General features: G+C 42.8%; 1 protein-coding gene across 1 annotated transcript in view; it reads left to right on the top strand.

Moving 5' to 3' along the window:
• Positions 1–802: 802 nt before the first annotated feature.
• XK (X-linked Kx blood group antigen, Kell and VPS13A binding protein) overlaps positions 803–12,695 on the top strand; it is a gene marked incomplete at both ends in the record, with an annotated part of 33,534 nt that continues 21,641 nt past the window's right edge. The window contains 2 exons of the mRNA XM_079727746.1: positions 803–1,047; positions 8,307–8,569. Coding sequence (XP_079583872.1) covers positions 803–1,047; positions 8,307–8,569 — 508 coding nt within the window. The remainder of the gene's footprint in view (positions 1,048–8,306; positions 8,570–12,695) is intronic.

A 12,695-nucleotide genomic window follows, 5' to 3' on the forward strand; every position in this document is an offset into this window, starting at 1 on the left:
GATCCTCCCAGACCAGGGCTCGAACCCGTGTCCCCTGCATTGGCAGGCAGATTCTCAACCACTGTGCCACCAGGGAAGCCCACAGAGGAATATATTTTGAAGGCAGTTTTTCTGGGAAAGAAAGCGTTGGCTCTTAGGGATTATCACTGATGCTCTTTCACCTTGGAAGCAATGCTTCAGACTTGGCCCAGCGAAAAGGTACATCCTGGGTGCATGATAATACACTTGTACTTTGAAAAGCATCTGTGTGGTCTGCTTATTTTTAAGTGACCGGAAACGCTGGTCCTTTGAGGAATTAGGCGTTATTTAGTTCCAGAAAATAGAGACTGGGCTGGAAAGGCAACCTGACCCCGATTCCAGGCCCCATGGGCTGCGGGTTTTCGAAAGGATGTGACGGGTTCCCACGCGAGCGCCGACCAAAGGGCTCTAGGACCCAGCGGCTGAGCGCGGGGCCGGCGGGGCCCGCCGCCTCCTGTGGAGCTCGGCGCGGGCTGTAGCTGGGCGCGGGTTCGCGGCCTGCCCACGGATCGTCACCGCAGAGACGCGGCGGGCCCTGAGGCGCGCGGGCGGCGCACGGTGCGTGTGGGCGTGTCCCGACCCGGCCGCGCGCCCCGCCCCAGCCCCGCCAGTTTCCTTGACCCCAGGCCCAGCTCCAGGGCCCGGGTCTCGCGCCCTTGGCGGGCAACGCAAAGCGCGGGAGCATTTGGGGCCGGGCATGCCGGGAGCCCCCGGGGCAGCCGCCGCCACCGCCACCGCTACCGCCACCGCGTCTGTCGCCGGTGCGCGCCGCTGACGCGCGGAGATGAAATTCCCGGGCTCGGTGCTGGCGTCCGTGTTCCTGTTCGTGGCTGAGACGACGGCGGCGCTGTACCTGAGCAGCACCTACCGCTCGGGCGGGGACGGCATGTGGCAGGCGCTGACGCTGCTCTTCTCATTGCTGCCCTGTGCCCTTGTGCAGCTCACGCTCCTCTTCGTGCACCGCGACTTCAGCCGCGACCGGCCGCTCGTGCTGCTGCTGCACCTGCTACAGCTCGGGCCACTCTTTAGGTGCGTGCGGGACCCCCGGCGGCGGGGTCGGGCTTCCCGGGGGAGGGGACAGGTGGCCGGTGTCGCGGACCGGGCCCAGGCCGGCCCGCTCGGCTCCTGAGCTCCACCGTCGCTGTCACAGGAATGCGACAGGAACCTGGGAGAGTGGGAATCGAGCCGGGGCGTACCGCCTTCCTGTTAGAGGCGAGCGTAGGAAATTGCCGATAGTCAACTGAATTTAACGAACAGAAAGGTCAGTTTTATACACTTCGACCTCATAAAAGACATGCTTTCCCTCAGATCAGGTGGGATCTGGCAGGATGAGTTTGTGTCGTGACGGGCCCTTAGGAGGTGGGTTCTAAATGGCCATTAGAGTAGAAGTGTATACAGCTGATTGAATTTAAATTGATCAAACACGTGGCGTGTGCCAGGCAGTGTTCTGCGCGTGTTACAAATATTAACTTACGTAATTCTCATACATGACTGTAGAAATCCACGCATCATTCTTTTCTCTCGGATGTGGAACATACGGGGTTGTACAAATGTCTTCGGGGCCCTGCCTAACTTCTAAACGCAGTCAATGAAGTTGGAACACAAGTGCCATGAAGACCCCAACACTTGCTGGGCGTTAAGAAAAACTATTAGTGACATTTCTGGAGATTAAACTGTATTAACACAAAGCAAGTAGAAAAAGAAATTTCTGGTAATGAAGTAGAGTTTGGCTTATCTAAGGACCATGAAGAGAGTTTTAAATGTGTTGTTTTGATATCTTTCATCTCTGTAAGAAAAGCAAAACAAAGGGTTTCTATCTGGATTAGAAACAAATTTATAATACTGAACTTCAGATGTAGGTGGTAGAAGAATTGGAAGAGGTGGAAAGGCCAGAGACGCAAGAGTGGTAATTTCTGGATGATGGAGTTATGGGTGATTTTCATTTTCTCCTGAAAAATATAGAAAAGTGCATCATTTACTCTTTTATTATACGTTTCTACATGTTTCAGTTTTTACAGTAAAAATATTTTAACTTTGTTAAAGAAAAAAAGTTTGGTGCTTTGGAGAGATAACTTCTCAACTATAAATAAAGTTTCAACACCATAAAGAGACCTATTTCCAGAAAATTCTGAATGGGTCAATGTCTTTTGGGGGGAAAAGCAAAATAAAACATAAAAAACAAAGGAATAAACAACCCGCTTCTGTTAACAAGGGCGCTTTCATTCTAATGCAGCTGATTTCTTTCAAGAAGATATTGGACCCCTGCTGAGATGCGCAAAATGTGGTTCCAAGCCTCTTAGCTTCCAGATGAAAAGAAAAGCAACTTGATGTTGTGTATTAGCGTGACAATATCTTATTGCAAGTTCTTCCCGCTGACTGTTTGATTCTGTTCTAACTCTAAAACATCAGCTTCACATAAAGATCAAAATTATTTCTCCCAAACAAAGGAGAGTCTCTCTTCCCTTCTTATCGATTGGACTTAGTAATATTTTAAAACTGTTTTGGGATAATTTAGCTCTGTTTAATTTGGGGTGGGTCCTAACTAACCAAACTCATGTTCTTTTTAGGTGAGATGATGTTTTTGAGTTCACTCAGTTCAGCTGCATTACATTACACTGTAATGATTATGGGCTAAAGACTACAAACTAGGCCCCGCTCCTTCTTTAGGGAGGCGTTGGGAGAGCAACATATTTCATTTATATCAGTCTTATATTTAAAACTGTAGTTGCAATTTGAAGGGTTGTTTCCTCATTAAGCCTAGGTTGGAACAATACGAACATTGAATAATGTCTTGAATTTATTTTTTTCTATTTTAAGGACAATCTTATTGTGAATGATAATAGATATTCTGGAAAAACAGAGTGGGGAAAAGCACCTCTTAACAACAGCAAAATTTGTTTATCATTCTTTTACAGTTAGGTTAATTTTTTAAATTAACTGGGAGAAGGAATAAATATCAGTGAGTTACAGGTTCAAGGAATTTTCCCCCATTCTTCTTCACTGGTATAATGAGGAAAAATGGTACATAAAAATCTGGCTTTATAAAGTAAAAGCTAAGAAGTTCTAGTAATTTTTTTATTCAAGTATAGTTGATATACAATATTATATAAGTTACAGGTGTACAATATATAGTGATTCACAATTTTAAAGGTTATACTCCATTTATATTTATTATAAAATATAGGCTATATTGCCCATGTTGTACAATATATCCTTATAGCTTATTTTATACCTAATAGTTTGTACCCTTTAATCTCCTACCCCTATATTGGCCCTCCCCCTTCCCTCTCCCCACTGGTAACCACTAGTTTGTTCTCTATATCTGTGAGTCTAGTATTTTTTATAGAATATTGCAAAATGATTCACCATTGTACTTCTCTCTTTAGTAAACTTTCAAAAGACTGTAAAACAATAATAGCCTAAATTTGAAGAGTTTTCTTGTTGTTGCTTGCAAAGTGCTTTTACATACAGTATTTAATTCCATCCACTGTAAAACCTTGTGAGCTATCTGTCATTATCTTTTTTTTACAGTTGAGAATTGAGGCTCAGTGAGATTATGCAAGTGGCTTTTCTTTCTTTTTAACCAGTTTGGTTCTTGTGTAGCTTCTCAGAGCATGTGTGTCATAGGAAGATAACGTGGCGTATAGGAAATCATAATCAGTATTTCTTTTGAAAACGTGTTTTTATTAACTACCTTAGAGGGTCTCTGGTACCACAGATTATTTGTGCTGACACCAACATGCATGGTTTCAGCTAAGGAATAAAAACTCTTTCCACTATGGCGCTTGAAAATGGGATAAAGTGGAAAAAAAAAATAGATCAACCTGCTGATTACCTACATTAGGAATCAGTAAACTATGCCCCACAGGTGAAATCCCCCTATGGCCTGTTTTTGTAAATAAAGTTTTTTTTTTGTTTTGTTTTGTTTTTGCGGTACGCGGGCCTCTCACTGCTGTGGCCTCTCCCGTTGCGGAGCACAGGCTCCGGACGCGCAGGCTCAGCGGCCATGGCTCACGGGCCCAGCCGCTCCGCAGCATGTGGGATCCTCCTGGACTGGGGCACGAACCCGTGTCCCCTGCATCGGCAGACGGACTCTCAACCACTGCGCCACCAGGGAAGCCCTGTAAATAAAGTTTTATTGGGACACAGCCATGCTCATTCATTTCTGTGTAGTCTGTGGCTGCCTTTGCACTAGTGGCAGAGTAGTTGCAATAGAGACCAGGGCCTGCAAAGCCTAAAATATTTACTCTTTGTAAATACAGAAAATGTTTGCCAAACCTTGGTCTACACAATACTGAAAAACTACCTTGAATGATTTTGATGAAAACACTTAATTTATGGCTACATTTAGACAACTTCTCAAGTAAAACAAAACAAAACAAAAAACATTTGGAGTAATTGTATGAGTCTTGCAGAATTCCAAGAAGAATAGTAGAGTGTGTTTCTTATCAGTTTTCTTAACCAGTAGTGGCAAATAGCAGAAGTCTTAGGGCCTTTCACAAATTTATTAAACACCTACTACATGTGAAACTGTGCTAAGATTTTTATTAGTTGGGAAAAACAGTGGATTGCAAGGGGGCACACCTGGGTTTCAGGGCCACCTCTGTGATTAGCTCCTTCTGGGACCTTCTTTCATTTCCATTGGTAGACTACAAATGCTTTCCATTAAACACAGCCCCTCCTCAGCATCCAGAGAATTGCTTTATTCCCCCTTCAGCATCCAGAGAATTGCTTTTTCCTCTGAACCTTCATTTTATTCATTCAGCTCTTAACATGTGCTGGTGTTTCACTTGTTTGTTTGTTTTAGTCTTTAAAAATTCTGAGCTTGGGCTTCCCTGGTGGCGCAGTGGTTGAGAGTCTACCTGCCTATGCAGGGGACACGGGTCCGTGCCCCAGTCCAGGAAGATCCCACATGCCGCAGAGCGGCTAGGCCCGTGAGCCATGGCCGCTGAGCCTGCGCGTCCGGAGCCTGTGCTCCGCAACGGGAGAGGCCACAACAGTGAGAGGCCCGCGTACCGCAAAAAAAAAAAAAAAAAAAAAAAAAATTTTGAGCTTAATTTTATTATTCAAGTAAAATATATTTGTTGTTGAAACGACAGAAGGGCAGAAAACAGATAAGCACAGCTAAAAAAATTTTAAAGTTCTAATTTGGCTAACTAAAGAAAACAATTCTTAATGTTTTGTTGTATATCCTTACTAATATTTTTACAGTGGTAAGCTGGTAAACCGTAAACTGTCTGGGGGGTGGCAGAGCGGGGGTGGAAGCCCTGATTTGCAGTATTTGCTGATTTCTATGATTTAAGTATTTCCATTATGGCCTATTTCAAGTTACGAAGTTGTTTAAGACCTGGCTCACAAAATTCCTAACTATTGGGCTTCCCTGGTGGCACAGTGGTTAAGAATCTGCCTGCCAGTGCAGGGGACGTGGGTTCAATCCCTGGTCCGGGAAGATCCCACATGCTGCAGAGCAAGTAAGCCCATGTACCACAACTACTGAGCCTGCGCTCTAGAGCCTGCGAGCCACAACTACTGAGCTCACGTGCTCTAGGGCCTGCGTACCACAACTACTGAGTCCGCATGCTGCAACTACTAAAGCCTGTGTGCCTAGAGCCCGTGCTCTGCAACAAGAGAAGCCACCACAATGATAAGCCCGTGCACCGCAACGAAGAGTAGCCCCCGCTCGCCGCAACTAGAGAAAGCCCGTGTGCAGCAACACAGACCCAATGCAGCCAAAAAAAAAAATAAATCCGAACTATTGAATTGTCTCATGAGTCAGTACGAGCCAGCTCAGGCACTTCGCTATTTATGTGTATAGGTGTGTATGTGTGTGTGATTTGTGTGTATGTATATATATGTAATTTTCTTTTTATTAAAAATGGAATTTTCTGTATATATTCCATTGTAATTTACTCCTTTTGCTTACCAACTATAGGAAACATTTTTATATATCAGTATATGTATGTGTATACTGTCAATTTTAAGGACTGGATAATATTTCACTGAATACATATATTAGGATTTATTTAATCATTGTTTTATTTGAGGACCTTTAGAGTATTTCCAGAATTTTGCTATTACAAATAATGGTATGATTCAAATTGTTGCAGTAGGCTTTCTTTCTAAGTGAGTAAATATATGAGAAATATAAACTGAAAGTGCTATATAAATATTAGTTGTATTAATTATTTATTGTCCTTATTATGTATAGGTCCCATATTCTTGCTTAGATTGTGAGTACCTCTGAATGAGGCGGGGTACCCAGCTATCTTTGCATTCCCCACAGCACTTAGCAGAGTGCATCTGCATTCATCACATATTTGAGAATAAAGAAGATGGTCAGTTTATTCTGTCTTCTAGCCCTTGTTGTGGTTGGTGGTCCAACAGTGTAAAGTTGCTAGGCCTCAAACAGTCCTCAGTCATAGATTTGAGTTTTTCCTCAGAACAAATTCAGTTGGATCAGCTGGACTTGAACTCAAAACCTTGAACTTCATTGTTTTCAGCTGAACAAGCTGCTCCACACTGTTTTACATGTTCTCATGTAATAAAGTGTCCATGACCCCAGTGGACAAAATGTAGCAGACAATTGCCTGTCGCTCTCCCTCCCTTTCCCCCCATACTACCACGTACCTTTTTTTCTCTCAGGAACAAATGAAGAAGGATAATAATCACAAAATATATCCACTTTGTATTCACTAAAGAAGTTCCTGCATTTCGTTTCTTACATCAGGTTTTATTATTTCGAATTATGCATGTATTCTTGTTGCCCTGGTTGCCTCGAGGTGAGAGTACAAAGTTAACAATACTCAGTAAAATAAACGAAGCCATAAAATCTTCTGGCAGCATTATAAGGTTGTTATAAAAATGCACGTTTGGGGAAAAAATGTCCTTTAACAATTTTTAAACCTAAGGCTATGAACATTTTTCTTATTCCTAGGAAAAAAATATTTTTTCCCAACATTTTGTTATGAAAATTTCCAAACATGCAGAAGACAACTTGAAAGAGTTGTACAGTGAACACCCAAGTACTTGTCACCTAGATTCTACGGTTAACGTTTTATTTCACACATCTGTCCATTCCTCTGTCAATCCCTCAATCCATTTGTGAGTGTGTGTGTATAAATCGTATACGTCAGTACTCTTCCTCTCTTCGATATCCATATCATTACCTAAAGAGGGAAATCCAATTTTAAAAGCCACGTACTCTATCAGTCTAGAAAGGTGACTGCTTAAGGCTCCATCCCTAGGGCAGGCTTGAAACTCCATAGATAAGACAGAGCTGGCAGGCTTCCAGGCATGGTTGACTTTAGTCATGTCCCCTAAAGGCTTAAGAGAGCAGAGATGGTAATGTGGTCTTCCAGGGGAATTCTAGATGGGAAACTACTGGGGGATCTTCCAACCATAGCTGCTGGTTTTTTTAATATATATAAATTTTTTTATTTTATTTTATTTATTTTTGGCCGTGTTGGGTCTTCATTGCTGCCCGTGGGCTTTTCTCTAGTTGCAGCGAGCGGTGGCATCTCTTGTTGTGGAGCTCGGGCTCTAGGTGCGCGGGCTCAGCAGTTGTGGCTCAAGGGCTCTAGAGCGCAGGCTCAGTAGTTGTGGCGGCGCACGGGCTTAGTTGCTCCACGGCACGTGGGATCTTCCCGGACCAGGGTTTGAACCCGTGTCCCCTGCATTGGCAGGCGGATTCTTAACCACTGCACCACCAGGGAAGTCCCATAGCTGCTGTTATAACTGAGGTGATTTGGGACATCTATTGGATGTGAAAAAAATATATGTGCATATATATATATATATATACACACACACAAATATATGTGTGTGTATATACATGCATACACACATACCCATATACTGTATTATCTCCATAACAGTGCAGCAAAGTAGGTTTTATCTCTGCTTTGTAATTGAGGGAAAGGGCTTGGGTTAAATGACCTGTCCAGGGCTGCACGGCTAATATGTGTCAGGAAGGGAAATGGAATGTTTTTCTGTGGCTCTGGAGCCTGAACCACTTCCCATTCCATTCTCTACCTGGTTTCTTTGCCTCAGTGGCCTTCGGTGTCACCTCTGAATTTGGTTCATACTCAGGCCAGTTGGCCTGGTGGAGGGCCTCAAGAGGACTGCATGCTCAGAACTGGTCCTTAGAGAGGATGATTTTAGAGGAGACACTACAGTTCAGAGTAACCAAGTCAAGGCTTTGAGAATCAGGCTAAGTGAAAGCAGGGTAACTGAGAAAAGACAGAATCCTGTCTGCCTCTGATTATCATGACTTGCTGGTTTGTTTCCAGGTGTTTTGAAGTCTTCTGCATCTATTGTCAGTCAAGCCACATCGAAGAGCCTTATGTCAGCATCACCAAGAAGCGACAGATGCCAAAAAATGGCCTCTCAGAGGAAATTGAGAAGGAGGTGGGCCAGGCAGAGGGCAAGCTATTCACCCACCGATCTGCGTTCAGCCGGGCATCAGTGATCCAGGCTTTCCTGGGCTCAGCCCCTCAACTGACCCTGCAGCTGTATATAACCGCCCTGCAGCAGGACGTCACTATCGGAAGATGTATGTATATTTTTTATTTCTATTTGCATTTGGGAATCAAAGTGGAGAGCAAAACATAAGGTTTATTTTGTTTTAGGCGAAATTCGTTTATATGTGCATTCAATCCTAAGTCTGTGTTCCGGTTACTAAGCTCGAAACATAGTGAATTAAAATAATAACGACGTTTATTTTGCTTATGAATCTGCACTTCAGGCAGGGCTCACCTATGCTCCACTGTGTATTAGCCGGGGTGGCTCAAAGATGCAGAGTTAGAATCCATTGAGGACTCATTCACTCGCATTTCTTATGGTCGATGCTGGCTGTTGCTCGGGGCTTCAGATCTTCCCCACTTCATCTCTCCATGTAGGTTAGTTTGGGCTTCCTCACAGCATGGTGGCTGCTTTCAAGGGCAAGTATCCTAAGAGTGAGAGAGGGCCAGGTGGTAGAGTATCCCTTTTGTGATCCAGCTTTGGAAGTCAGGCAACATCACTTCTGCTGCATTTTCTTTGTTGAAGCAGTCAGGAATCCTGTAGAGGTTCAAGGGAAAGGGAGGAAAGGAAACTCTGACTTTTGTTGGGGAATGGCAGAGTTCTAGAAGTTCACTGCTGTGACCATTTTGGAAAATACAACTTGCCATAGGCTGAAAATACAGCCGCCAGAGGCTGGGCCTCTTTGGATTTTGCCTCTGTCATTCAGTGATAGTTGTACACCAGCTGAGACACAGTTGGTTGTAACCGCTTTTTAGTGGTGAATGAGGGAATCAAGAGCACTCTCCTGTTTTCTTGAAGTTCTAATAGGTATCTCAGCTTTAAAATGAACACAGTTCTCTAACCTTTGGGCTATTCTCACATCATCAAATTGAGGGCAGGTTTTGGTTAAGATAAATTTTAAAGAAAAAACCTGTACATGCATTGGACACAAGTGAAAAACCTTCATATGAAAAGAAATAATCCTTCACAAATATTAATATTATTAGTAAATGAAAACCAGATATTCTGCTAAGTTTTACTATGTAGATAAACAAAAGTGACTTAAAAGCCTTAGGCTGAAAAAATACGTATTTAAGACAACACTGAAACTGGAATCTTTTAAAATAAATCACTCATTAATCTCACTTCCCTCAGTATTATCCTCTTTCTGCCTATAATGTAGGCTGGATGGTAAAATGACTTTAATTTATGGCTGGGTCACAGGATATTTGCATGTTACAACTGTATCCCTTATCCAGGTTACCTCAGAATGACTATGATTCTTAAGATATATCAGGACTTTAGGTTGAGATCTTGGACCTTGGTGGATTAACATTTATGTGAAAATGCCTCCCACAGCCCCAGGTAGACAGTAGGTGCTCAATAAATGTAGCAGCATCCTTGTTCTCTAAGGACTTATAACTAGAATGAGCATTGACCAAGGTGAGTCCTCTGCATGCCACTATACCCTTTTCCCAGTTCATTATTTTTCTATGTGGCAGGAACACAGCAAGAGACCAGATGTGGTGATAACCTATTTGATTTTTACAAGTAGATTCAATTTTTTTCTCAACTTATTGAAAATGAAGATTGTCTTTTAGTTCAGAAGTTGGCAAACAGCAGCCCATGGGTGTAATCAGGCACTGCTTGTTTTTGTAAATAAAATTTTATTGGAATGCAGTCACACCCTTTCATTTACCTGTTCTCTATGTCTGCTTTTTTTGTTTGTTTGTTTTTTTAGCACAGTTGAGTCGTTGCATAGTTGCAACAGAGAAAGTATGTTTCACAAAGCATAAAGTACTTACTGTCTGGCTCTCTACAGAAAGTTTGCCAACCCTAGTTACAGTTTTTCAGACAGAATTCTTTTCAGGAAAATGAAATGTCTGTCTCATAAAATATGAGATATCTCATAAAATGTCAGTGTCACAAAGAATATCTGTGACATGCCCCCCAAGAACTTGGAATAAGTCCTCTGAGAATTAAACGATCAATCAAATATAGAGAGAGAAAGGAAGTGGGCATGGTCCTCTTAAAAATATAGATGACTGCCATTTGTATAGATTTTGACTAACCCTAATCACTGCCTTAACATATCTGAGGAAGGGATCCCTCACCCGGAAGGGGAAAGGCAGTTATAATTGGAGGACAGGCTGGGGTGTGTCACAGAGGCAAACATTGGCAATATCTATCATATGATTAGGAATGCATTTGGTGCAAGGAATAAACACTTGACTACAAGGTTAAACAACCCATTATTTTGCTTATCTAAGATGAAGTTGGAGTTAGGCTGTTGCTGGCATTATATCAGCTGCTCACAATGGTAAAGTTGATGTTCCTGAAATTCCATTGGCCTTTCTTTTGGGTTGCTACTGCATAGAATCCATCATAGCTGCATTCAAGGTAGAAAGAGGGGATGAAGGCAGAAGGGCGAGTGTCTTTCTTCCTTTATTAGTAAGTAAAAGCTTTCCTAGAAACCTCCCTGATAGATTTTATTTAGGTCTCATTGACCAGGACTGGTCACATGGTCACCTCGGTGCAAGAAATGCTAGGAAAGCTGGGCATAGAATTGATTGCCACCAGTGGCTTACAGCAGCATTCCTTCAACTTTGCTGATGTTGATTAGAGTCACAGGAGGTGGGGGGGGGCCTGTTAAAAATCTAAAGATAACCTGGAAATTGTGATTTGCTGGGTATGGAATGGGAGCCTACGATATGTCTCTTGATTTTTTCTCTTTTGTTTTTTAAATAAATGCTCCAGGTAATTTTTATCATCAGCAAAGTTTGGGAACACTGGACTAGACTAGTCACAACCTGCCCAGGGTTGGGCCCCTTGCCACCCACAAGGAAGTTATGTTTTTGTAAACTATAAGAGGAGGAATGGATATTGAGTGGGTAGCTAACAGTATCTGCCACACTGTGTGTCCAGACCGATAGAAGTGTCCATTCTTGACAGGTGAGGGACATGAAGTCCATCAGAACCTGACCCCATTCAACTTTCAAAGTCTATATAACCCCTTCTCTCTGATTCTATGCTCACTGAGCAAACACTGATGAATTTGGCCTTGGCAGAGCTTAGAGGGGAGGTGGAGCCGGCCACGTGGTCCACTGGAGAGGTTTTTGTTAATTGCAGTATAATGCATAGAACATAAAATTCACCATTTTAAGAGTACAATTCAGTAGATTTTAGGATATTCACAGTGTTGTGTAACCATCACCACTATCTAATTTTAGAATGTTTTGTTACATAGAAAAGAAATCCCATACTCGTTAGCAGTCACTCCTCATTTCCCCTCTCCAGACCCTGGCTATCACTAACCTACTTTCTGTCTCTATGGATTTGCCTATTGTACATATTTCATATAAATGGAATCATACACTATTGGAGAGTTTTTTTCCCATAGTCAGTGAATAATGGACACTGTCTACGAGCCTCAGTCTTTGAGTGAGCCTAGTCAGCTCTCAGGGGCTTGATCAAGTCTCTGGACCTTGGAGGATAGGTTGGTCTGAGGCCCAGGTGAGTGCACCAAGGTTACTGTGTTCTATGAAGGCCCCTGCATCCTGCCATTTGGCCTGCCTGGATCTCAAAGTGCCCTTGTCTCTTCCACTCAAGATGGTCTTGTTGGTAGTAATGATGACTGTTTCTCAGATCCTTGCCTTGTGCTAGGCACTGTGATTGGCATGATTGTGCTTCATGTTCACAGCATCCCTGTGAAGTAGATCTGATTACCTCCATCTTACTAAAGTTGGAAATTGTACTCATTGTCTACCAGAGGAGGCAGGAATTGGGGTTAGATTTATGTGAATTCACTCATGAAGTCAGTGAATAGGTATTGAATACGTTCTGTGTTCCTGACCTTGTGCTGGGCTCTGAGGATCAAGTGGTGAATAAGGTGGACTGGCACATATCCTTTTGGAACATGATAGAGAAACATGAAACCGATAGTCATATACTTATTTTATTTCAGGTAAATCCTGCAAAGTGAAAGTCCTGTGTAAGGGTCTATTGGGGGAATCTAACCAAGTCTGGGAGATGAGGGAAAATTTTCCAGAGGAACTTAAGTTGAAACCAAAATCTGGTAGATGAGGAAGAGTCAAATGAAGGAAAAGCAGGAAAGGGCATCCCAGCATTTCAAACTTTATCCCAGAGGCAATAGGAAGCCATTGATGATTTTTAAACAA

The sequence above is a fragment of the Hyperoodon ampullatus genome (assembly GCF_949752795.1).
Source record: "Hyperoodon ampullatus genome assembly, chromosome: X".
In the NCBI taxonomy this organism is placed as follows: domain Eukaryota; kingdom Metazoa; phylum Chordata; class Mammalia; order Artiodactyla; family Ziphiidae; genus Hyperoodon; species Hyperoodon ampullatus.